This window comes from Schistocerca nitens, chromosome 3 (assembly GCF_023898315.1).
Source record: "Schistocerca nitens isolate TAMUIC-IGC-003100 chromosome 3, iqSchNite1.1, whole genome shotgun sequence".
NCBI classification, from domain to species: domain Eukaryota; kingdom Metazoa; phylum Arthropoda; class Insecta; order Orthoptera; family Acrididae; genus Schistocerca; species Schistocerca nitens.
Window position 1 is genome coordinate 652,760,519 of NC_064616.1, and position 27,935 is coordinate 652,788,453.

At 41.8% G+C, this 27,935-nt stretch overlaps 1 protein-coding gene across 1 annotated transcript in view; it reads left to right on the forward strand.

Moving 5' to 3' along the window:
* LOC126248619 (intermembrane lipid transfer protein VPS13A-like) overlaps nucleotides 1–27,935 on the forward strand; it is a 764,418-nt gene that overhangs the window by 183,678 nt on the left and 552,805 nt on the right. Inside the window, exons 8-10 of the mRNA XM_049949782.1 lie at nucleotides 20,554–20,682; nucleotides 20,761–20,905; nucleotides 20,998–21,214. Of these exons, the coding sequence (XP_049805739.1) occupies nucleotides 20,554–20,682; nucleotides 20,761–20,905; nucleotides 20,998–21,214 (491 nt within the window). The remainder of the gene's footprint in view (nucleotides 1–20,553; nucleotides 20,683–20,760; nucleotides 20,906–20,997; nucleotides 21,215–27,935) is intronic.

Below are 27,935 nucleotides of genomic sequence, written 5' to 3' on the forward strand. Positions count from 1 at the left end.
TTCCTCAGAAGGGGATGCAACAGATTTATGACACTCTTTCTAACCAAACTAATGCATACGTCAGATCTACATCTACATTAGTACTCCGCAAGCCACCCAACGGTGTGTGGCGGAGGGCACTTTCGTGCCACTGTCATTACCTCCCTTTCCTGTACCAGTCGCGTATGGTTCGCGGGAAGAACGACTGCCGGAAAGCCTCCGTGCGCGCTCGAATCTCCCTAATTTTACGTTCGTGATCTCCTCGGGAGGTATAAGTAGGGGGAAGCAATATATTCGATACCTCATCCAAAAACGCACCCTCTCTAAACCTGGCGAGCAAGCTACACCGCGACGCAGAGCGCCTCTCTTGCAGAGTTTGCCACTTGAGTTTGCTAAACATCTCCGTAACGCTATCACACTTACCAAATAACCCTGTGACGAAACGCGCCGCTCTTCTTTGGATCTTCTCTATCTCCTCCGTCAACCCGATCTGGTACGGATCCCACACTGATGAGCAATACTCAAGTATAGGCCGAACGAGTGTTTTGTAAGCCACCTCCTTTGTTGATGGACTACATTTTCTAAGCACTCTCCCAATGAATATCAACCTGGCACCTGCCTTACCAACAATTAATTTTATATGATCATTCCACTTCAAATCGTTCTGTATGCATACTCCCAGATATTTTACAGAAGTAACTGCTACCGGTGTTTGTTCTGCTATCACACAGGGTGATTCAAAAAGAATACCACAACTTTAAAAATGTGTATTTAATGAAAGAAACATAATATAACCTTCTGTTATACATCATTACAAAGAGTATTTAAAAAGGTTTTTTTCACTCAAAAACAAGTTCAGAGATGTTCAATATGGCCCCCTCCAGACACTCGAGCTATATCAACCCGATACTCCAACTCATTCCACACTCTCTGTAGCATATCAGGCGTAACAGTTTGGATAGCTGCTGTTATTTCTCGTTTCAAATCATCAATGGTGGCTAGGAGAGGTGGCCGAAACACCATATCCTTAACATACCCCCATAAGAAAAAATCGCAGGGGGTAAGATCAGGGCTTCTTGGAGGCCAGTGATGAAGTGCTCTGTCACGGGCTGCCTGGCGGCCGATCCATCGCCTCGGGTAGTTGACGTTCAGGTAGTTATGGACAGATAAGTGCCAATGTGGTGGCGCTCCATCCTGCTGAAATATGAATTGTTGTGCTTCTTGTTCGAGCTGAGGGAGCAGCCAATTCTCTAACATCTCCAGATACTGTAGTCCAGTTACAGTAGCACCTTCGAAGAAAAAGGGACCAAAAGCTATTGGCTGAAATGGCACAGAAAACGTTCACCTTAGGCGAGTCACGTTCATATTGAGTTGTTTCCCGCGAATTCTCAGTGCCCCATATACAGACATTGTGATGGTTGACTTTCCCGTTAGTGTGGAAAGTTGCTTCATCACTAAACACAATCTTTGAAACGAAAGATTCATCTGTTTCCATTAGAGCAAGGATAAAATCACAGAAATTGATTCTTTTAATCTTATCAGCTGCATAACTGACCTTTTTCGTAGGACTTTCCATACAGTTGGTTGTGGAATTTGCAGCTCTCTGCTAGCTCTGCGAGTCGATTTTCCTGGGCTGCGAACAAATGCTTGCTGGATGCGTGCTACATTTTCATCACTCGTTCTCGGCCGTCCAGAACTTTTCCCTTTGCACAAACACCCATTCTCTGTAAACTGTTTATACCAACGTTTAATACACCACCTATCAGGAGGTTTAACACCATACTTCGTTCGAAATGTACGCTGAACAACTGTCGTCGATTCACTTCTGCCGTACTCAATAACACAAAAAGCTTTCTGTTGAGCGGTCGCCATCTTAGCATCAACTGACGCTGTCGCCTAGTCAACAGCGCCTCAAGCGAACAAATGTACAACTAAATGAAACTTTATAGCTCCCTTAATTCACCGACAGATAGTGCTTAGCTCTGCCTTTTGTCGTTGCAGAGTTTTAAATTCCTAAAGTTGTGGTATTCTTTTTGAATCACCCTGTATAATCATACAATAAAGGATCCTTCTTTCTGTGTATTCGCAATACATTACATTTGTCTATGTTAACAGTCAGTTGCCACTCCCTGCACCAAGTGCCTATCCGCTGCAGATCTTCCTGCATTTCGCTGCAATTTTCTAATGCTGCAACTTCTCTGTATACTACAGCATCATCCGTGAAAAGCCGCATGGAACTTCCGACACTACCTACTAAGTCATTTATATATATTGTGAAAAGCGATGGTCCCATAACACTCCCCTGTGACACGCCAGAGATTACTCTAACGTCTGTAGACGTCTCTCCATTGAGAACAACATGCTGTGTTCTGTTTGCTAAAAACTCTTGAATCCAGCCACACAGCTGGTCTGATATTCTGTAGGCTCGTACTTTATCAGGCGACAGTGCGGAACTATATCGAAAGCCTTCCGGAAGTCAAGGAAAATGGCATATACCTGGGAGCCTATATCTAATATTTTCTGGGTCTCATGAACAAATAAAGCGAGTTGGGGTCTCACACGATCGCTGTTTCCGTAATCCATGTTGATTCCTACAGAGTATATTCTGGGTTTCCAGAAATGACATGATACGCGAGCAAAAAACATGTTCTAAAATTCTACAACAGATCGATGTCAGAGATGTAGGCCTATAGTTTTGCGCATCTGCCCGACGACCCTTCTTGAAAACTGGAACTACCTGTGCTCTTTTCCAATCATTTGGAACCTTCCGTTCCTCTAGAGACTTACGGTACACGACTGTTAGAAGGGGGGCAAGTTCTTTCGCGTACTCTGTGTAGAATCGAATTGGTATCCCGTCAGGTCCAGTGGAATTTCCTCTGTTGAGTGATTTCAGTTGCTTTTCTATTCCTTGGACACTTATTTCGAGGTCAACCTTTTTTTCGTTTGTGTGAGGATTTAGAGAAGGAACTGCAGTGCGGTCTTCCTCTGTGAAATAGCTTTGGAAAAAGGTGTTTAGAATTTCAGCTTTACGCGTGTCACCCTCTGTTTCGATGCCATTATCATCCCAGAGTGTCTGGAGGTGCTGCAACTTCATACTAATAAGTGGACTCATATGGCCAAGTTCTTTGCACATTTGACTCGATTTTGTACTCACTGAAATAATATCACATTCTCTCAATCCATGAAGTGTCATATCGTTTTCTCCTCCATATCTCTGAGCATCACTGTTTTTTATTTTTCGGGTAGTGTATTGCAGTTCTTAAATCAGTTGCGTGACACTGGTACTTCTAAATGTTTCAATTAATGCTGTTCTGATGATGTATTTCTCTGAACTGCAATTAATCAATAGTGATGCACTAAGCACTGATGTAAACAAATTATTAATACTATTATACTAAAGTATCCATACATATTCTAAAAGAAGGTCCATGTATATTCCACCCTAAAACCTCGATAGATCTCAGTCAAACAACTTACACATATTACTTGTTATCAGAAAAGACATATTGTTGGGGTAAGAACCAGCAACCCTCTGAGATGGGGGTAAACATGTGGAGAGAGAAGGGGGAGGACGAGATGGACAGACAGAGAGGGCGAAGGAGGAGATGGGCAAAAATAGGGGGCAGGGAAAGATGGACATAGAGAGGGGACGGGGAAATGAATGGAGAGGAAGAGGAGGAAATTGACAGAGAGAGGGAAGGAGGAGATTGACAGAGAGAGGGGGATGAGGAGATGGACAGAGAGAGGGCAGAAGAGAAGATGGACAGAGAGGGAGGAGCAGATGAACAGAGAGAGGGGCAGGTGGAGAGGTATCACAAGGTTGGTAAAGAGTTCTCGTGGTAGGGTGTTCCATTCCTCCACCATCTCGGTTGGTAACTGCTGAATGGCTGTTGGTGGATGTGGTCATGCGGCGATACGTCTCCCCAATACACCCCACACATGCTCGATGGGATTTTAAGCCTTGGGAACAGGCAAGCCAGATATTTTCACATTATCCTCTCAAGAGCTGCTCCATCTGCAATGTTGATGTAGTCGCGAACTGTCACCGATGAAAATGAAGTGAGGACCGATTGTACCCCAGAACAGATGGACACGGGGGAGGAGTACAGTATCACAGTAACGTTGTCCACTGAGTGTACCGTGCTCAAAGATTTGGAGGTCAGTATGCCCAAGCAACGTTATGCCTCCCAACACCATAAAACTAAAAAGATAATTTTTGATACTGTTCCTAGGTGCATTATGTGTTCCCACCTTTCACCATAAAAGGGTATGTCCAGCAAGTCGAACATGATGGTTTCGATGGTCCTGGTGTTATAGTGTGGGAAGACATACTGTTGCGTATATGTACTGACCTCTTAAAACTTGGAACATGATACACCCACCCGTCAGAATTATTGTATCACTGTACTCCTTCTGTATGTGTACCATTTCAGGGGTGTTTTCGGCCCGGACTTCGTTTTTACGGCCGACAAAGCGTATCTGCATCGAACCGCACAGGTGGAGGACCTCTTGGAATGATAGGATATTTGGCTAATTGATCCATCTGACCGCTTCCCAGTCTTAACTCCAATCGAGCATGTGTGGGATGCGTTTGGGAGATGTATTGCAGCATGCACACATTCTCCAATGACCAGACAGCGATTGTCAACTGCGCTGGTGGAGGAATTGATTTTCCCTCCGCAATAACTCGTTACCAGCCTTGTGGCCAGAATGGGAGCATGTTGCAGAGCATCCATACATTGCCGTCTGTGGTGATCATACACCCTATTAAGAATCATATCCAGCATTTATAATGTCCACATGCCCACCATGATTCGTAGTGAGCTTAATAGTGTACCATACTGCAGCAGTTCTTTCTACACGTATATGTTTCCAGTTTCATCGAGCTATGCTAATTTTCAGTGAGACATCATGCGAAATTTACTTTCGTCCATAAGTTTTGTACACCAGTATATATATATTAAACAGAACGACCGTTCTGGTTTATATATCGCTGAAATTAACTTATAAAAGAAATCAACTTCTTGCTTGCCTTTGTTGCTTTGGTTATTACCGTACTTTGATTAGTCTGGAGGGTGTCTTGTGTGATGGAGTCACCTAGCGTCCTTCTAATTTCAGTACTTTTTTGTCTCCTTGTATGGTTCTTACCCTTAGAGCTACTACTTCTTGTTCTAGTATGATGACCTACCCAAGGACTGCATATAAATAACGATAAAAAAGTTGGATTTAGTGGCCGCTGGTTTGCTTCCCGAGTTTCCAGTGCTGAAGCCGCCAACGTTCTAGTTATTCTTGTATAGTTGATCTCCGAAACGTGATTACGTAACCCACCAGATTTCCAAGCATTTTGGATAGCGGCGACTAAAAGTGTCCAGTCTGGCCGAAATATGTTGTTGATTCTGATTGTGTGAGACTCAACTTTTTTTCTGGTCCATTTCCATATTGTATTTATTGCAAATCAGGGTTTGGATTAGATTCATCTCGTGTTACTTTTGCAAAGACGGACAAATTTCCGTGGCTGAATTTAAACGTATCACCCTGACATTGATGGATAGGAACCTGGAATGAATGTTGTCCCAAACTGGCTCCAACTGGCGTCCAGGTGCTTGACATGCAAGGGATATCTTGAGACACCCTGCAAGAGAGAGAGAGTGATACAGACGGACTGTCGCTTGTTTCAGGATATTTGGATCAATGCAACTAAGCTCGAAATAATAAAGTTGGCTCAAATGTGTTCGTGATGAGGTTAATCTTTGCCCTGATATCTACGGGGCAAAGTATGTTGACCAACTTTCAGTTGAGGCCTTTGCAGTTACTAAGAAGTCTGTAAGTTTGTTTCATATGTATGGTCATACAATGTTTACACGAATTGTGCAAGCCAAGCCCACCACTTTGGCAGGGGGTAACGGCTGTAAGAATGGGTAATTTGGATAGGCTGCACACGTAGCATGCCATTGATGCTAGGACTTGTCTTGCCTAATTGATTGGCATGGGTAAGATGGCCGCATTGTGATTGAGTTTTGCAGGTGTAGCAGTTTACGTGGTCCCGTGGTTAGCGTGAGCAGCTGTGAAACGAGAGGTCCTTGGTTCAAGGCTTCCCTCGAGTGAAAAGTTTAATTTTAGATATCGAAATAGACGACAGAGGGATAGAGAAACAATTAAAATCGCTCAAAAGAGGAAAGGCCGCTGGACCTGATGGGATACCAGTTCGATTTTACACAGAGTACGCGAAGGAACTTGCCCCCCTTCTTGCAGCGGTGTACCGTAGGTCTCTAGAAGAGCGTAGCGTTCCAAAGGATTGGAAAAGGGCACAGGTCATCCCCGTTTTCAAGAAGGGACGTCGAACAGATGTGCAGAAATATAGACCTATATCTCTAACGTCGATCAGTTGTAGAATTTTGGAACACGTATTACGTTCGAGTATAATGACTTTTCTGGAGACTAGAAATCTACTCTGTAGGAATCAGCATGGGTTTCGAAAAAGACGGTCGTGTGAAACCCAGCTCGCGCTATTCGTCCACGAGACTCAGAGAGCCATAGACACGGGTTCACAGGTAGATGCCGTGTTTCTTGACTTCCGCAAGGCGTTCGATACAGTTCCCCACAGTCGTTTAATGAACAAATTAAGAGCATATGGACTATCAGACCAATTGTGTGATTGGATTGAAGAGTTCCTAGATAACAGAACGCAGCATGTCATTCTCAATGGAGAGAAGTCTTACGAAGTAAGAGTGATTTCAGGTGTGCCACAGGGGAGTGTCATAGGACCTCGTGGATGACATCGGAAGTTCACTGAGGCTTTTTGCAGATGATGCTGTGGTGTATCGAGAGGTTGTAACAATGGAAAATTGTACTGAAATGCAGGAAGATCTGCAGCGAATTGACGCATGGTGCAGGGAATGGCAATTGAATCTCAATGTAGACAAGTGTAATGTGCTGCGAATACATAGAAAGATAGATCCCTTATCATTTACCTAAAAAATATCAGGTCAGCAACTGGAAGCAGTTAATTCCATAAATTATCTGGGAGTACGCATTAGCAGTGATTTAAAATGGAATGAACATATAAAGTTGATCGTCGGCAAAGCAGATGCCAGACTGAGATTCATTGGAAGAATCCTAAGGAAATGCAATCCGAAAACAAAGGAAGTAGGTTACAGTACGCTTGTTCGCCCACTGCTTGAATACTGCTCAGCAGTGTGGGATCCGTACCAGATAGGGTTGATAGAAGAGATAGAGAAGATCCAACGGAGAGCAGCGCGCTTCGTTACAGGATCATTTAGTAATCGCGAAAGCGTTACGGAGATGATAGATAAACTCCAGTGGAAGACTGCGGGAGAGACGCTCAGTAGCTCGGTACGGGGTTTTGTTAAAGTTTCGAGAACATACCTTCACCGAAGAGTCAAGCAGTATATTGCTCCCTCCTACGTATATCTCGCGAAGAGACCATGAGGATAAAATCAGAGAGATTAGAGCCCACAGAGAAGCATACCGACAATCCTTCTTTCCACGAACAATACGAGACTGGAATAGAAGGGAGAACCGATAGAGGTACTCAGGGTATCCTCCGCCACACACCGTCAGGTGGCTTGCGGAGTATGGATGTACGAGTAGATGTAGAAGCCCTTTGAAATCTTTCCAAGTTGCACGGGTGCTGCTCCCTTTACGAAGCCTTAGTAAGTTGTATTTTCACTCTCTAATTTTGTTCTATCATGTCTTCGCTAGTGGTTTGACTTTAGCGAGAATATCCAACTGCGGTCTAGAGCGTACTGCAGCCAGACGGTTACCATGTGGGTATCGGGTTGCCGGACCTAGGGCGAGAAAGGCGGATTTATCGCGGAAGACACGAATTTCTGACACCTTGTCAGCGAAGACTCTCTAGCTATAGCTTATCGTTAGGCCGACGATTTCGGTTATTGCTGTCGTCAAGTGCTCTGTCAACTCAAATTTTATCCACGACGGGGAAAAGGTATTTCCAGTCGAGTCTCTCGTACGCTTTTTGCGTGTCTAAGAGGGTGACCATCAGGGATGTATGGTTCAAATGGCTCTAAGCACTATGGGACTTAACATCTGAGGTCATCAGTCCTCTAGACTTAGAACTACTTAAACCTAACTAACCTAAGGACATCACACACATCCATGCCCGAGGCAGGATTCGAACCTGCGACCGTAGCAGCAGCGCGGTTCCGAACTGAAGCGCCTAGAACCGCTCGACCACAGCGGCCGGCCAGGGATGTATGATTTCCCACTTGTGGTGAAGAAAATCACAATATTCCGCCAAAACGACCGTAATTTTGTGTCCAGAGATAGCTTACTTTTCATACGGTCCTACGATTTGCTGCTGTTCTTGTAAGTATTTTGCATAAGCGTGGGGCAAAGTAGTGATGAGTCTCCATTTGAAGACAAAGTGCTTTTGACCTTTTCGGATTAAAGTTTTGATCTTTCGAGCGAATTTAGGCGGCGGCGAGGCCGTCATATCCTTCTGCCTTATTCCTCGGAGCCTATTAGAGGCCGGCCGGAGTGGCCGTGCGGTTCTAGGCGCTACAGTCTGGAACCGAGCGACCGCTGCGGTCGCAGGTTCGAATCCTGCCTCGGGCATGGATATGTGTGATGTCCTTATGTTAGTTAGGTTTAATTAGTTCTAAGTTCTAGGCGCCTGATGACCTCAGAAGTTAAGTCCCATAGTGCTCAGAACCTTTTTTTTTTTTTTTTTTTTTTTTTTTTTTTTTTTTTTTTTTTTGCCTGTTAGAGATCACTGAACAATTCATCAAAGGAACTCAGAACTCATGAATTTTGTCTTTCGTGCTTATGTAACCGCACCTGCGTTTCCTACCTTTCCCAACCATTGCTCAAGACCAACGGGAACACTAAGTTCTGTGGACTACAACTTATTGCAATATTCATTTATGGCTTCCATGCTGTGACATGTAGAGTGCCATCATTTGACTGGTAGTTCTCTATTAAGTACCTACGCGCTGTTCGCAGCTCCAGCAACGGTGATCTGTCACCGTATAGTTGTGGTTTCCCTCGCTCTATGTCTGAATCAGGTTGCATATTTCTTTGTTAATGACTAATTTTTGCTTTCATCCACCTTATATGCACTACGTTGCTCTGCAGATCAGCAGATTCAACGTACTATTGGCGTCATGTTCAGAAATAAAATCCTCTTTTGTCTTTGCCATGCTGCATTTTCTCTAACGAATGTTCGTATACACGTTATTAAAGCTGGCTTGTCCCATTTGACCGATCGTTGTAATACCGAAGTATAATGTGTGCGCGTTTACGTGCTGATTCTGCCACGCCTGTGCTGTCAGTATGAGATTTTACAGCATTCTCCAGCTAAACTGCCACGCTCATCTTCCCCTGAAAACTCTCTGTTGGATATTGGGTAAATAAATGTGATACAGTATGCAGAGTGGTTGATGAAGGCAGTCGACCAGAACTCCACTCTACATGCATTGTCAGCTAGGGATTGCGATGCATAAATTCTGTCATTCCGACTCGTTGCTGTATTCGTCACAAATGAATATGCAACCCTACCAGGATATTTGTCTCAAAGTGTCTGTTAGTCCAAATACTTGCACCAGGTTAATAGTTTCAGTTTACGACTGAAAATAAAATTCTGTATTTAGCCTAATTTTTGTAATACAGACTTACAGTCGGTGGCAACAATGGCTGGACACCGCAGGTTTGAGACCAGTTTCGCCTTTCCCATTGCAAATAATTCTCTCTTCTCTTTGGTCAACAGTTGCCTCCAGAGGGAGAATAAACATTAATAAATTGAATGCCGTGACATGTGAAGGTGATGCCTCACCCAGCTTCCAGTAAAGTGATCGGCGTGCATCGCAAGCCTTATCTATACAGAGCAGCAGTTCCTCCTTCCCTACCAATGTTCATAATGGCCTCATGTCCCTGCATGCCCAGTAATTTAAGGAAATTGATGCAGTACATTATCGAGACTGGTGGCACATGCACTTTTCTGAAAAGATGTTGTCATGTCGCAACCACAGACAAGTCCTAATCCGAAAACAGGGGTATCAGAGAAGTACAGCAGTTATCACTGAAATGTTGAGTGGTACTTAAATAGGTAAATAAATTAGTGAAATCAATGTGAAGTGAAGTAGAAATTAGAAAATAAATGAAAAACTTAGTTTAGTTTAGAAGAATTACACACTGGCAAACAGCAGGCAGAGCAGCAGTGACAGAAGAGCCAATGACCATGAAGTCAGCACGTTCAATAGAAGCCATCGCCCTCCCCACATAAGCGGAAGCTGTCGATTCAGCCGTCAGGGCATCGCCCGACCGGCTCACGTCAAGAAGATTCTTCGAGAAGCTTTTCAACGTGACAGAAGAGGCAATGACCGTGAAGTCGTTCACCTCCAGTGAACTGAAGTAAATAAATACGCGAGACGCAGTGGGCCCGACAAGAGTAGTTTTCAGTTCAGTTTCGGAGCTGAAGACCGTCATGCAGGAAGAGACTACATTGTACACAGAAGCACCAAGTCCGCCGCTGTAATGGAATAGCAAGCAGCAGCCTCGCCGCCAGAAGACAGAAGTTAGAAAATAGTTGAAGACTGATTTTTACGTACCCTGGTGACTCGTGAGGACGGGAAGGAGACGGCCTCACATCAGCAGTCACCTGTGAGCTGGTGATGAAGATCTGACAGCCGAAGACTGGCAAGCTGGAGTCCGTTGTTCGAGTCCGGGACACTGGCCTTCCCCCGCCGCGCCGCTCCGCTGGCCGACGCACAACACGGACAGACGCGGCCGCATAGAGGAGAGAAACACTGGGACGCCACATCCGAGGTATCACCGTCCGATTCACGACTTCGTTCTCAATAATTAAACGGGCCACGGCATGATGCGCGTCTCCAGTCAACTGGGCGAAACGGCGACATGAGATGCACACCGCCAGTTGTAATCAGACGCCGCCGCTCACGCAGCATGAAGGCTTCACAAACGACACAGCTGCCGCTCTCCCAGCTAGAACAATCCAGTAAGAAAACCGTTGTACAAATCTTCAATAAAAGTTATCTTATGTAAAAATGCTGTTTCATTCTACCTCATACCCGAGCCAAGGAAGAACCCACCCTGCCCACATATTGTTATGAGGGAAAAAGTAGTTTATTTAGTGTTTTTCACCCTGACATAATGCTTTAGAATCAAATGTCCTTTGCAGTAATGCTCATCCTGACAATTGACTAGCATCAAAAGGGAAAACCCAGTTACTTTTTGCAGACACCAGAGTACAGACAGAATAGAACTACTTCCTGGACAGAGAGTGTTGCTGTTACTACAAATATCGAACGTTTCAGGTTATCAAGCATTAAAAACATGAGAAATTTTGAGAACCTTCTGTAAATGAAAAATATTATATAACAGATATTTGATAATGATCGGATTTTAACGAGAAGCCCTATCGTCAATCTGTACTGCAGGACTGTAGAGGAGCTTCATACAGAGGAAATTGACAACGTCTTTGCGCTTTTGTCTTTTTGATGGAGGCTCATAATTCTCGACTTCGTTTGTGACGTGTGACAAGCAACAAAGGACACGATGCAGCTAAAACTAGCGTTTTAGTAACTTTACCTATAGTCCCACTTTCTGCACAAGCTTAAAAGTCCATACCAAGTCTTCCAGGCTTCATCTCACTGGCCGGTGCTAGGTATTAAACGTTCTCTGTCCTTTTCCTGGTTGTCCAGGGGCCGTTGCAAGCCAGCTGTCTTGCTTCTTCAGTCCTGATAATGAGGTCTTCAACTAGTTATCCTGAGTATCATCCAGTTGAAATGGGAATAGTGTATCCATTGTCATTTCGGCGTCGCGAGTGTGGAACGGAAAGAAAGATGTGAAGCCTGTAGTGTCTTGCTACACTGTGTTATATGCAAATGTCATGTTCCACTCTCTCAGTTGAGAATCAGTGATCAGCATATCTGCTGACGTCTTACGAAAGTGTTATGTGAGGCAATTCATCTGTGGATAGAAGGCAGTTGGATTTGTGCGGATAATCGCACAGTGTAAAGTCATCTAAGATATTAGTCTCGAATGGAGAACTTTTTCACGATCAGAGATCATCACACAGGGTGTTCTATTCTTCAGATTGATGTCGTCTTCAAGGAACCTTGTAATTTCCAGGGCTTCAGCAGGTGGCACAGGTTTGGCGACATCGCAGTTGGTGCCATCGTCAGTGCAGACTATTGTCGATGGATTCCTGTGTGTGGACTTGGAGAACCTTAGCAAGAGGTAGCGTCCATTCTGGTAGAATGGCGCTGCTGCAGGCTAGATTTGTATCAGATGCCTTGGATGTAACTATGGCCTGTGCTTCTGACACTAGCTTTCCTTATAGTGGCTCATATTATGTTTAACAAATTGGTAGAGACCTGTCCAGTGATGTCTGATTTTGGGTAGAATGTTCACGAATCCCAGGTGACCAGATGTTGGAGCATCATCACTTCGGGATAGTTGGCAGTAAATGAAATGGCGTGTGGCTAGGGCCTCCCGTTGGGTAGACCGTTCGCCTGGTGCAGGTCTTTCGATTTGACGCCACTGCGGCGACCTGTAATTTCCAGGGCTTCAGCAGGTGGCACAGGTTTGGCGACATCGTAGTTGGTGACATCGTCAGTGCAGACTATTATCGATGGATTCCTGTGTGTGGACTTGGAGAACCTTGGCAAGAGGTAGCGTCCAGTCTGGTAGAATGGCGCTGCTGCAGGCTAGATTTGTATCAGATGCCTTGGATGTAACTATGGCCTGTGCTTCTGACACTAGCTTTCCTTATAGTGGCTCATATTATGTTTAACAAATTGGTAGAGACCTGTCCAGTGATGTCTGATTTTGGGTAGAATGTTCACGAATCCCAGGTGACCAGATGTTGGAGCATCATCACTTCGGGATAGTTGGCAGTAAATGAAATGGCGTGTGGCTAGGGCCTCCCGTCGGGTAGACCGTTCGCCTGGTGCAGGTCTTTCGATTTGACGCCGCTGCGGCGACCTGCGCCTCGATGGGGATGAAATGATGATGATTAGGACAACACAACACCCAGTCCCTGAGCGGAGAAAATCTCCGACCCAGCCGGGAATCGAACCCGGGCCCTTTGGATTGAGAGTCCGTCACGCTGACTACTCAGCTACCGGGGGCTGACGGTTGGCAGTTAATAAGCTGGAATGATGGCAATTCTCCTTCGGTTGGTCTTCAAGGCTCCTGTGGTTTTCATCAGTGCTGGATCTTCCCTCTGTTCAGTAACAGTGTTATTTAATGCAGTCAAGACTGAGATTTAATCCACACTGTTGAGTTTTAGAAAAGGATTCCTTCAAAGACAGTCAGCGTCCTTTTATTTGTGGCCATTTTTGTATACCGCTGTGACACTGTACTCCTAAAACCCTAGTGCCCATCTCACAAATCGACGCAGTGGATCCTTAAGGCTAATAGTGAGCTAGCATATGGAATGATGGTCCGTCACTACAGTGAATTGACACACTTTTTCTGTTTTATAGTCAACACACTTTTTCTGTTTTATAGTAGTTCATCTCCGACTTGCTGAGATTCTGGAAACATAAGCGATCATCTTTTTAGCACTTTCATGACATTGCACTAGAACTGCACCTGTCTCGTGACCATAAGCGCTGGTGAGAAGTTCTGTCCAGTATTATTGTCATAGAATGCTAAACATGAGAATTCGTAAGCGAGGTCCATGCCGCATCCTTAAAAACAAACAACTCTGGATGGTCAATTCTGGTGGGTTCATCGTGATACTGATGTCTAAGTCTGGCGACGCTACTAAATCTCATCCTCTTTTAATAGGTGTGTAGGGTAAAAAATGACCAGACTTGTGTTTTGCACGCCAGAGCAAGGGGGAGCACTGTGCTGGTAGCCCTGACAGTATCTCGTCAGCTGCTGCTACTGCTGGTAATGATGGCATGCGCACAGGCTGTGATGAAACTGTAGTTGTGACTGGGTTGCGAATCTAGGAACACCAGCAGTCTATGGAGAAGGCCTAGGAGCATGGTTGCTGAGACTGGTGGGGCTGGAAGTTCCTTGTGCTGGCTTAAATGTTCAAATGTGTTTGAAATCTAATGGGACTTAACTGCTAAGTTCATCAGTCCCTAAGGTTACACACTACTTAATCTAAATTATCCTAAGGACAAACACACACACCCATGCCCGAGGGAGGACTCGAACCTCCGCCGGGACCAGCCGTGTGCTGGCTTAAGGAGTTGGGACGTTTCCCGCATGTGTCATGGCCATAGCTGGTTACAGTAGTGGATCATGTGCTCCTGCCCAGCCACAGCGTGGAAAACTGGGCGTCCGTTGTCGCTGAGTATGATGCCAGTGCACAACCTAGCTTCCAGTCAAATGTGCAAGCCCACACAGTGATATCCTACTGCTAGTGGAGTGTGTAACTTATGCTTGTGCCCTGCAGTGCAGATCGCAGCAGATCCTGAAGTGTGCATAGTCTACGCCCATGCTGTACCCATTGGTCGAGATTTTTCATTGACTAGGGTGGACCAGTATGTGACAAGTAACGTTGTTAGGATTTAGTCAGTGGGCATTAAGATCAGTACTTGCCTCATATGTGCCTTGAAAGATCTCTCCTTCTGAGTTCGATGCCAGGTGGAAAGGGGCAGTGATTGGGTGCCATATTCCATTTTGTTGGCAGAATGCCTCAAATTCTGCTGAAAAAAACTGTGGTTATTGTCAGATACTTAGATGTGCGCTCTCCCTCTAAAGCAAATATGATGATAAAGACAACACAACACCCAGTCCCTGAGCGGAGAAAATCTCTGACCCAGCTGGGAATCAAATCCAGTCCCGTAGGACGGCAATCCGTCACGCTGACCACTTAGCTATCGGGGCGGTCATCCGAAGGGTGCTCAGTCTGGAGCCATGGGCAAAAACAGCTGTGGATGCTTGGTTGTGAGTGCAAGCCTGACATATATGCACTGCGTACTCGACTGCACTACCTATCTCTGACCAATAAACATGGCGTTGAGGAGAAGCATTCGTCCTCATCATACCACAATGGGGCGAATGTAGAAATGAAGAACTGGGACCCAGGGTGAAGTTGGAACAACAATGCGACATTCAGCATGACACAGATAGCAGCACTACACCCTGAACAACATTAAGCCTATGTTTCATGGCAAAATAATTTCGCAATAATAGGAGGTTTGATCCTTTTGGCAGGCATTCCGGTCAACCACTTTGTACTGCTATATGCTGGAGGGCATCCTGGCTAGTAGTCATCGCTATTTCACGTACGGTGATGGGGAAATCTTGCAAGATGTGGAGCATAGTCTTGTCTAGGGCAAAACACACTGCTTCCTGTTGGACAGACTAAATGTCAGGGCCACTGGGGAGGCATGATAAATGTGCTGGCATTTGCATGCTGTGTAGTGGGTCGAAAAGGAATTTATGAACCCCCAGCAATGCAGGAAAAATGGGTCAGCAACTCATTTTGTTTTATTAAAACTAAAAAAAAGGAAGCTGCTGTCGAAGTTGCATTGCACTCCCATATGACAAAACATAATATTTTTTAACGTCATATATAATTGCCAATGCCTCCTTTTCTATTTGTGAATAATTTTGCTGTGCCTGTGACAGTGTCTTAGATGCAAACGCTGTATGTTGGTCTGTGCCATCGGCATTCTAATGCACCAGAATGGCTTCAGGGCGTTATTGTGATGAAATAGTCAAGGGTTAGGAGCGTGCCCTGTTTGAACGTTGCAAAGAACGAGGCGAACTTCCTTTGTTTATTTAAACTGCAAGAATGCTTTGTGAGATTCGTGAGACTAAATGAACGGAACCCCCTTATTCCTCAAATGGTCCAATAAATGCGTGAACGTTGCGTAATATGTCACATTCTCCAGAAAAGACTACAATTCCTTTAAGTTTTATTGGAGCCAACAACTTCTCAATAGCATCAAAGTGCTCTGTCATCACTGTGATATCTTTGCTGCCTAACATATGCCGCAAATACTGCATGGACTGTGCAAAGAACTTGCATTTCTTCTGGTTACAATGGAGCCCATACTCTGGCAGCTACCGAAAGTGTATCGAAAAGTTTCGTATGCGTTGTTTCTTGATAGCACTCATCACCCAAACGTCATCCAAATAGTTGACATAAGTTCCTGGTACTTTTGTGACCCCAAATGATAATCTATTTCATGAATACCTTTCAAAATGCGTATTTATTACCTGGATTTTCTGGATGTGTGCGTCTAGAAGTAAGTACAAGTACACACACTTCAAGTCAATCTTTGAGAAACATGTCCCCTGCCAACTATGCTGAGAGATCCTCTGGCTGAGGATTGGGTAAATGTCGATCTCACTTTTTACGTTAACTGTGGCAATGAAATCACTGAGGATAATTATAGACCCATTAGCTTCATTTACGACCACCATGGGATTCACCCACTGACTATCTGAATGGCGCATATACCCCCAGTTCCTGTAACCTGTCTGATTTGGACTTTAATGTGTCTCACATTTGGAACGAGATTGGCTGTGCAATACAAAATTTACGCAGAGTGGACTGCTTGAGTAATATATGAGCTTCATCTAATTTAGCTCTATCCAGTGTTGATTATAATAACCACTGATAATTCTTTAATAACCATTTTAGATCCTGGAATGGTACAGAGCTTGACACCAGGTCCACTTCACGCAATACTTGGGAAGCAAATGTGGCGAATGTATCGAAAACAAAAATGTTTAATGCTGACAGTGAACTTAAACCAACAAAGAGATTAGACGATCCACATTGTTGTATTTTGCCCATACAGTAATTTGCCCTCTCAAAGGAATCTTTTGCAACAGAACCCCCAGGCCTGGTCAGGTTCTGTCGTCCATAGTGCATCGGCGGACAGTGACACATCAGTCCATAGTGTATTGTCGAACATCAGCCCACCATGTTGTTTTTCTCTGTCACATTACTGCCAAGGGCCCTCACTTGAGACATGTGTAGCATGTGTCAAAAAGATGTGGACATTGTTGACGCTTGTGGCGCGTCCAGCTGTCTGGACAAGACTTAGGCATCAACTGAGGCCAGTCCGACACTGAAATGATGTGGCCTCTTTGTGATCTACCACCGATACAGAAAGTTTGCGCTGTCTGTCTCTACATATCTTTCCCAGTAAAATTTTCAATCCAGAGGCGAAGCTTATCGTATTATTTAAGGAATATGAGCTACTTCTAGGCACCTAGTTTGCTTACATCTGTTTACTAAGTCTACTGAAATCTACTTGGGAGAAATAAACGCTTCCTTACGCAGGAATCAAAGAAATAAACGCTTCCTTAAGCAGGAATCACACCCTGAGTCTCATCCAGGGTAACCTGCTCAGTTCAAGAACATTTTTCTTTCAAATGATACTGTGTGGTGCCACCTCCCCTCACCCCCTGTTCCATCATAAACTTTCACTCATGTCAGTTTGTGCAACTAATTGTGATGAATGCTGTATACAAATATTTCACGTGGACACTGCTGGCACCCTTTTCATCTTGGTATCCCAAGTGGCTGCTACTAATTGGGATACATTCTGTAAAGAAATATTCAGTTGTGGCACCCTTTCTAACTTGGTGTCCAAGCAGTGGCTTGTGTCACTTGGGCCTTAATTTGGTCCTGCAGGGGACCAACTTGTTGGATCATGGCAGACAGCTGAGCTGTCTGCTGACTATCTATAAACGCATTTTGAGCTGCTGCAGACATCTCAGACTCTTGTCAGTATTGTCGATTGTACTTAACTCGGAGTCGGACAGTTCCAAAACTCTAGTCTGGACCTCCTTGCCTGATGTTAATCTGCAAGTATGTCTCTGATTAAACAGTCAGCATATGAGACACCTCAGTTAGTACATTCAAACTTGAATTACTGAGTGAGCCCTTTCATGTCCACTATCCAGGGCATATATACATACATCCTGAATTGATTAAATTGCAATCTCACTGCCAAAAAATGTGTTTGGTGGCAGAAATGCTCACTCAGCAAACTGCACAATTTGTAGAATTCTACTGTTCCAGGGGCGAGGGTTGCCGCACAGTTGCTCATCTCACTGGCTGCATCCTAACAATTCAGATCAGCTTATGAATCTGCTCCTGCTGTACTTGTTGTTGCAATCATATCTGTTCCTAATGTTGTCATTGTTGCAGCCACATTTGTTTCTGCTGTTGTTCCTGCAGCATTATTTGGTGCTGCAAAGATCCAGAAACTTTGAATCCATTGTTATGAGCTTATTCACATGCAAGAGTCAGCCTCATCGCCACTGTAGTAATGCACTACTCAAGTGTGGGACTGCCACTTGGTGGTTTCTGATACGCAGCAAGTAGCAGAAAGGACCGAGAGGACAATCGTAAAAACCATATATAAATCCAAAAGAACAAACTAAGAGTAACCAAAGTAGTGAAAATCAAGAATAGTCAACATCGTACAAACTAAACTGGAATAGCAAACCAAAGAGAAATAACCAAGAGCAAGCTAGTAACTTGAACAAGGAAACATGTGCATTTTCCTCCTAGTTTATCCTGCCAGAGAGTCTTGCCAGTAGGTGTGAAGACCACACTGCCTTTGGTGTGACTGTGAAAAGAAACAATTCTGGATGATCATCACTGGTGCATTCAAACTAATATTGATCTCTGAATCCAACAATGACACTAAAATCTCCATGCAGTAGTTCTTTAAAGCCATGAGTCTTGGTACAGAAGTCCTTTATGAATTGTTGGTAATACAAGCACGTTTTGAGAAAACTTCTCACTTCATGAATGTGTTGAGCAGTTGGAAAATCTGTGACTGTTCTTATTATCTCTAGAATGGGATGCACTCCATCACCATTAACTAGATATCCCATGGCTTTTATTTCTTAGGTGATGCAGAGGCTCCTTGGGTTCATGTGAAGGCCTGCGGTCTGAATACACTACAACTTGGTTGTCAAGTGGCTTAGATGTTCTTCAAGTGTTTTGTTTTTCTTTTCTTTTCTTTTTTTTTAAAAAAAGACATTGTCATCCAGATAGCAAAGACAGGACATCCATTTAAGGTATTGCTGAAACAAGTTGTCCGTCACATGCTTGAAGGTGACTGGAGCATTACATAGTTCAGATAGCATAACTTTGAACTTTTAGAAACTGTCAGATGTTGTCAAGGAAATCTTTTTGTGGTCATATCTTTCATGAGTGCTAGACCTGCAAGATAGGTAGGAGAACCTCTGTGAAAGGTAGAGCACTTGCACAAGAAAAGAAAAGGTAACAGTTTCAAGTCCCATTGTGCTCACAGTTTCAATCTGTCATGAAATATCTAATGCTTGTATTAAACAGATCTTGTCTTAGCCTGTGTACAGACAGCTGATAGTGTACAGTGTAAAACTACATGTAGACTTTGAAATTTTAGATAAAAAGAGGAAGTGAGTAGTGTAAGGGAAGGAGTGGTAGCTTTTTTAAGGTATTGTCTCTCTCATAATATACATGTATAAAGTAATCTAGAAAAACTTCCGTAATCATCATTACGAGTAGATTACCGATAGTAATAATTTGTTACAAGTATACTTCAGAGAAGTAGCATGCAGTGACCACTTCTGAATATCAATACAGAACTTGACTCTTTCTGCAGCCCTAATGGCTATTCTGCATGATTTTGTTTACATAACATGCTGTATGAATGAGTGAGTAAATGAAAGGATGAGAATAAAGTCAAAGTGGATAAGAATGACCAAAGAAAACTCAGTTTTACGGACAATGCTGATGAGTACAGCCATTTTGTGAAGTTCAAACTTATGACTGACTGGTCACTTTGCTGTTTTGTGTCCATGTTCATCTGCTTTGAATGAGCAAACTGAAAATTCGCTTACACTGCATTATTTATGTATTTATGCAGGAGTGCATCTTTGTAGGACATGAATAACTCTTACAGAAATTTCACCAAATAGTGACCAAGACCTGGTTTCTGCTGCTGCTTGGCTGTACAGTCTTACAGTTTGGAACTTAAGCACTCTGATTATGCAGTAAAGCATAACAGCTGGAGCAGAGTCCAGATACACATATGGATCACTATTTTTTTAACACTAGTTTCACAGAGTAATACTGAAGATAAACATTGCTCATGACTATTCCAGCATTTAAAATGGTAAAGACTTTAAAAACTTCATTTTTATGTACTGTAACCACCTATTCTCCATAAATATATCTTAAATCACAGGTTTTTTTTAGATTAGTTGACAACATAAACTCATGCCTTGTTCATAAGTCATTTTAACAAGGAAAAATGAGACATGTGAAATGAATACCTGTAGATGATAGTTTTCTGGTGCATAGACATCTGCAACAGATGCAAAAACTACATAATCTTTCAAGCATTTTGTATTTTTCTCATTAGCTAGTCTCTCTCTCTCTCTCTCTCTCTCTCTCTCTCTCTCCCTCTCTCCCTCCCTCCCTCCCTCCCTCCCTCCCTCCCTCTTTCTCTTTCTCTCTCTCTCTCTCTCTCTCTCTCTCCCTTTACCCCCCTATTTCTGTCATCTGTAGGTGAGTGATTGTTCACTGTCTTAATCCTTTTTCCATTTTCATACTATATCTCATATCAATAATACAATTTTATTTATTAGGAAATACAGACAGTTTCACCCAGGAGTACCAGTTATTTCTAATAGTTCAAAATGGTGGAAGTATGCGTACAACTCTGTACTGGAACAGAGAGTGAGACCTTACTCTTGGACCAACATTAAAAAGCACAGGTCAGCACAGAATGCAAGTTTTGTAATTTTAGTTATTCTTTTGCATAATTTTTTATTAACATCTGATTTTTCATTCAGGGAATATTATTTGAAATACAAAGATGCATACAAAAAAGCACTGTTCAGTCCAAATGACACCGAATTGAAACTTGATCTGCAGCAACTAGAAGATAGGCTCACCATCTTGCATATAATTGTTGCAAGAGAGCATGCCAAACTAGAGGTAATGTAACACTGCCATGGGTTATTTTGAGTAACTGTGAGTATTTACAGTTCTTGAAGACTGGTTAATATTATTTACATCTATTTATTTAGCTTCACCGTGAAAATCCACAACGTATACATGTGAGAGAGAGTACTGTTGACTGGTGGGGAATAACAAGAGAAGAAAGCACTGTGGAGTTTCTTATTCATTCTGAAAAAGAACGTGGTCTGTGGGCTCAACTTTCTTCCCCAGAAAAGAAGAAAATTTGTGAGACAATTGGTTTTGTTGAAGGAGCAATGAAAATGGACAAGCCAAAGCAGTACATAGGTAAACAGATTTACATTCCAGTTGCCTGGTTCATTTAACAATCAAGTATTATTATTTACATATTTTAATGTTAAATGTACCATTTCTTATTTAAGTCTCCCAATTTATAAAAAAGTACTATACTGTAAATATTTGCCTGTACCATATTGTAGTTTCAAGGGAAAATGCATGGAGATCTGTGTGTCTGTGAAAGAATTTGTAGTCTTTTGTTTCCTCATCATTGTTGTTTTCTTTTCAGTATTTTGTACAGCTGTAATTCATTTTTTATTTACACAGTTTTCCTTCCCACAGTTTTTCTTACTTTTTGCTGTTCTTCTTGTTATTGTTCTAGCTTATGGACATGCACTATTTTCTGTTAGTTTCTTCTGCTTCCTTGCATTGACATGTAGTGTTAATATCATTCCTTTTGAAAAGAGCAATCTCACACAGATGTAAACTAATATTGTATGATTAAGGCAGCGACTTCAAGGTCTTTGTACCAAGTGAGGTGGCACAGAAATTAACACTCTAAAATCACATTTATGAAGACCGAGACACAAATCCCCATTTGGTCATGCTGATTTAGGTTTTCCACAATCAACCTAAATTATTTCATTTTTGTGCTGAAACGCTTCCTTCAAAACAGTTGTCACTGATATTTTGTCCTGTACTTGTCTACTCTGAGCCTTTGCTCCTGTTAAAATTATTTATTTCAGCAGACTACAAAAGATTCACCAAACAAGGGTCCTCACAGATACACTCACAACAAACATAGAATCAACACTTTCTGTTTTACCAGACCAAGGATTCCATTGCACTTGCATCACTCCAATTCAGTCACACAGCACCACGAGTCACACTGATTCCAATGGTTTTGTTAAAAGATCAGCTAACTGGTTAGTCCCATGAGCTTGTTATAATTCAAGGTCCCCATTCAAGAATATTTCCCTGATGTAGAAGTGATGGACTTCTATATGCTTGATTTTTGATGACTCATTGGATTTTTAGACAGCTTCACTGTACTTGCATTGTCAACGTAGTGTGCAAGGGGAGTCACTTGTTTGGAAGTTCCAATCAGTTCATACAGCAGCCTTTTCAGCCAGAACAATGTGTTTGCTCCTTCACTTGATAATACTATTTCTGCTCCTGTAGTGGGTGTTGCCACTTCCTTTCATTATTGACTAATCCATGATACAGTCTCATGACTGAAAGTTTTGATGACATCTGTCTTTGAACATCTCATGTCCTTGTCACCAGCATAATCAGAAATACAAACATAGTATCTAACACTTTCTGGTTTACCAGTCCAAAGGTTCCAATGAACATTCATAACAAAGATATGAAAATTCACATTACACAGACATTACAATACGCTTCTTATTTTTCTTTTCAGTATTAACAGCTCCATCCCTAATCATGTCACTGTCTGCAGGATATGAAACTGTAAATTTATTGTATTCTTTCAAAGTCTTTATTTCAGATTTTTAATTTATAGTCACCCACAATTTCGTAAGACATTACACAATAGAATAACTGTTTCAACAAGATAACAAACAGCACCTTGCTACTTGTTTGTCATATAAGAATTTATTGCTGTAGCTGTGGATAAGATGCTGTGTCTTGAAATACTGGGTAAACTAGTAGCCCTTTTTGGTATGCTTTCTGTTTTTCTTTTGTCATTTGTTTATCCAGGAAAGCTTTGGTAACTCTTTTGCTAATTTCAGTTGTTGTGGATAAATCTGGAGTATACAGGACCAGAATTCTACATCTGTATACGTCTTCTGCAAGCCACCATAGGGTGCATGGTGGAGGGTATGCGTACCACTACTAATCAATCCCTTCCCTGTTCTACTCACATACAGAGAAAGGGAAAACAACTATCTATAAGCCTCCATATGTGCCTAATTTTGTGGTCCTTACTCAAAATGTATGTTGGCAACAGAAGATTCGTACTGCAGTCAGATTTAAATACCTGTTCTCTGAATCCTCTCAATAGTGTTCTTCAAAAAGGTTGTCACCTAATTACCTGTTACTTTCATTAAGTAACCATACATGCCAATAGTGCCTACTATGATTTTCAGAACACATTGCTTTACTACTCAGGAGGACTTACAGTCTTAAACAAGCTCAGCAAGCCAAACTGTTTATAAATTTCCAGGAAACGGTCAGTTTGTGACATCTTCAAACCACTATCTAGCTTTATGTAGTACTAAGGCCCAAAGCCTGCCTAATTTTAACCCATAATATGCAATGGCATGACTCTGACATCTTAAGCAGCAGCCTGATGACATTACAAACTGACTGTTGTTTGTAAATGTATAAACAGTTCAAACTTCCTGAGCTTGTTTGAGATTGTAACTCTTTCTGAGTTTTTATTTCCCCTGCTGATGTCTCCAGCATTGGAGGATGAAATGGACCATGACCTAATACCCACAAAACTAATATCACCAGAAACTCAAATACCACCTGTGAAAAAGCCCTCATGTTACAAAATATATACTTTAACATGCATTTTCTGGGGATATCATGGGCAGCTGTGAGTGCATTTGTCATAACTAAGTTAGAAATGGTGGTATAAATAGTGTAGCTGCTTCATATTTTGCCAATTTGGGAAAACAAAGAATGTGGTGATATATAGTTGGGTGTTGTCTGTTGTTTGTAGTGTTTTGTTTAAGTTTCTTTCCACATAAAACATTTCAGTTTTCATTACCTCTGCACATAGTTCTGACTGAAAAACAAATATATTTGGCATATGCTAAGTTACCAGTATTGTACGGAGAAAGTGATGCATACTTACTGTGTTGCTCTTTCATCACCAGGCCAGACTGTTTGAGGAGTAGAGTTAATTTCTTCCTTTCCTTGTACCTATCTCTTAAAGGAAGAAATACAACATTAATGAATGGCGATATTGTAACTGGAAATACTATTTCTATTGTTCATATTGTGTATGGAGGGCCAGTTCACAGTCTGTGTGGCGTAAAATGCTTTTATATTGTGCACTAGGACACTGTAGACTTCGTTTCAAAGTGGCGCTAACATACTCTGGCAGACTAACATGGCTGTTAGTAGCAGTTCCATATTTCTATGGTACTACTTGGGAATTTAACTTCCTGTGTATTAACCAACATAATGGATGTTGGAAAGACATTACTGTGATTTGCTTCAGTGATTCAGATACCTTAATGATGCTTCATGTTATTCTGATTGGCTTAGGAATGATATCATTCTGTGCATAAGCAACAGAAAATCCAGGGTGGAATATGAACTGTTGAGTCACGGGCAGGCACAATGAAAAATAATGCTAGACATATTTCAGCTTTCAGACAAACTCCTTCTTCAGGAATAGAAAAACATACACACCACAGTGGCACATGGCCACTGCCATCTCGGGGCACTAAGGCATGGCTGCAACTGCATTTGATGTGTGCAGCAATATGGCTGGATGAGTAGTGGGGGTTAAGGAATATGTGTTGGCTGGGGAGGGAGATGGATAGCAGAATAGTCATGGGGAAGATGCTATTGGTGCCTGTGGTAGCATGTAGGAATGTGGAGGGGACTGAATGGGGCCACTCTATATCTACATCTTTTATTTTTTATTTTATTTTATTTATTTATTTTTATTTACACGCAAAGTTCCATAGGACCAAATTGAGGAGCAAATCTCCAAGGTCACAAAACGTGTCAGTACATGAAGTTACAAAATAAAAGTAATAACAGATAAAAATAAAATGTTTATGAACCCGAAAAAAGTCAAGCCATAAGATTAAGTAAACGCAATCAACAATGCAACAAGAATCAGCTTAATTTTTCAAGGAACTCCTCAACAGAATAGAAGGAATGACCCACAAGGAAACTCTTCAGTTTTGATTTGAAAGCGCGTGGATTACTGCTAAGAGTTTTAATTCTTGAGGTAGTTTATTGAAAATGGATGCAGCAGTATAGTCCACACCTTTCTGCACAAGAGTTAATGAAGTCTGATCCAAATGCAGGTTTGATATCTGCCAAGTATTAACTGAGTGAAAGCTGCTTGTTCTTGGGAATAAGCTAATAATGTCAACAAGAAATGAAAGTAAGGAATGTGTATATTGAGAGGCCAGTGTCAAAATACCCTGATTCGTGAACAGGGGTCGACAGGAGGTTTGTGAACTTATACCTCTTATTGCCCAAACAAGCTGTTTCTGAGCCAAAAATATCCTTTTAGAATGGAAAGAGTTACCCCAAAATATAATACAATATGACATCAGCAAATGAAAATAAGCAAAGTAGACTAATTTTTGTGTCAAATGATCACTTACTTCAGAGACCGTTCGAATAGTAAAAATATCAGCATTAAGTCTTTGAACAAGATCCTAAATGGGTGCTTTCCATGACAGTTTACTATCTATCTGAACACCTAGAAATTTGAACTGTCTAGTTTCACTAATCATATGTCCATTCTGTGAAATTGAAATGTTTGGTTTTGTTGAATTGTGTGTTAGAAACTGTAAAAACTGAGTCTTACTGTGATCTAGCATTAGTTTGTTTTCTACAAGCCATGAACTTATGTCATGAACTGCACTATTTGAAACTGAGGTAATGTTGCACACTGTGTCCTTTACTACCAAGCTAGTGTCGTCAGCAAACAGAAATATTGGAGAGTTACCGGTAATACTAGATGGCATATCATTTATATAAATAAAGAACAGGAGTGGCCTCAACACTGATCCCTGGGGCACTCCCCATTTGACTGTACCCAACTCAGATCCAACACCACAGCCATTCTCAACACTGTGAATAATGACCTTTTGCTGTCTGTTGCTAAAGTAAGAGGTGAACCAATTGTGAGCTACTTTGCATATTCTGTAATGGTCCAACTTCTGGAGCAATATTTTGTGAACACAATCAAACGCCTTAGTTAAATCAAAAAACATCCCAAGCATTCAAAACTTTTTGTTTAACCCATCCAGTACCTCACAGAGAAAAGAGAATATGGTATTTTCAGTTGTTAAATGACTTATAAAGCCGAACTGTACATTTGATAGCAAATTGTGTGATATAAAACAATCAGTTATCCTTACATACACAGCCTTTTCAATAACTTTTGCAAACACTGATGGCATAGAAATAGGCCTAAAATTGTCTACATTATCCCTTTCTCGATTTTTATAAAGCAGCTTTACTACTGAGTACTTTAATTGTTCAGGAAACTGACCATTCCTAAAGGAAAAATTACAAATATGACTAAGTACAGGGCAAACATGTTCTGCACAATACTTAAATACTCTGCTAGGCAGTCCATCTTATGATGAGAGACCCTTAGTCTTTAGTGATTTGATTACTGACTCAATCTCCCCCTTGTCTGTATGACAGAGGAGTATTTCAGACATCAATCTTGGAAAGCCATATGCCAAGAGAGTTATATGATTCCCTGTAGAAACCAAGTTTTTATGTAATTCACCAGCAATGCTCAGAAAATGATTGTTAAATACTGTACATATATCTGATCTATCAGTAACAGAAATATTTTTACTATGAACTGAGTCTAGATCATCGACATTGTGCTGTTGACCAGACACTTCCTTCACAACTGACTATATATATATATTTTTCATCCTGGGAATTAGCTATTCTATTTGTGTACCACATACTCTTTGCCTTCCCAATAACATTTTAAGCACCTTGCAGTACTGTTTGTAATGGGTTACTGTAGCTTGTTTGTGATTACTTCTAACATTTTGATATAATTTCCACTTTGTTCTACATGATATCATTATCCCACTAGTCAGCCACCCGGGCTGCCTTTTACTTCTCTCACAGAGCATGAGAAATATGTTAAGGAAAGCATTATATGTGTCATCTATGTTATCGGCACTGTAAACATCCTGCCACTCTTGTTCCTTGACAAGGTTTAAAAAATTCTCTATTGCTACATAATTTGTAATAATATGTAACATTTGAGTTCAAAAGCCTTTTAATGTTAAAATTTGTGCATCATGGTCTGAAAGGCCATTCACCCTTTTACTAACAGAATGCCCATCTAGTAAGGAAGAAGGAATAAAAATACTGTCTATGGGTGTGCTACTGTTTCCCTGCACCGTAGCTGGAAAAAACACAGTCCGCATCAGATCATATGAATTTATGAGATCCACCAACATCCTTTCTCTTGCACAATCATGTACAAAATTAGTATTGAAGTCACCACAAATAACTAAGTTCTGGTACCTTCTATAAAATGAATCAAGAACCCTCTCTAGCTTGAACAGAAATGCTCTGAAGTCAGAGTTAGTGGACCTATAAACAACAACTATTGGACATTAAGTTTCACTAAATTCAACTGCCACTGCACAACATACAAATGTATGTTCAGTGCAGTGCCATGATATGTCTATGGACTCAAATGGAATATTGTTGTTTATATACATGGTCACTCTCCCACCCTGCAAGGAACTCCTTGAAAAACAGCCAGCTAATCTGTATGCTGATAAAGGAAGCCTCTGAACTGTCAAATTATTTAAGTGATGCTCTGATATACCAATAATGCCATAGTCAACATCTATAAGCAATTCACTAACTTTATCTCTAATACCTCTTATATTTTGATGAAGTCTGCTATTTCCTTCTCTACTTGGAAACATGATGTCCTCTGAAGCTAAGCCCTTAGTTAGAGGGACTTCCTTTAAGCAGTTATACCTATCAGCTGACTCCCATCTAAAAATGGTGCCTTTCTAACACCAACTACTACAGGAATTATCCCATGAGTTAT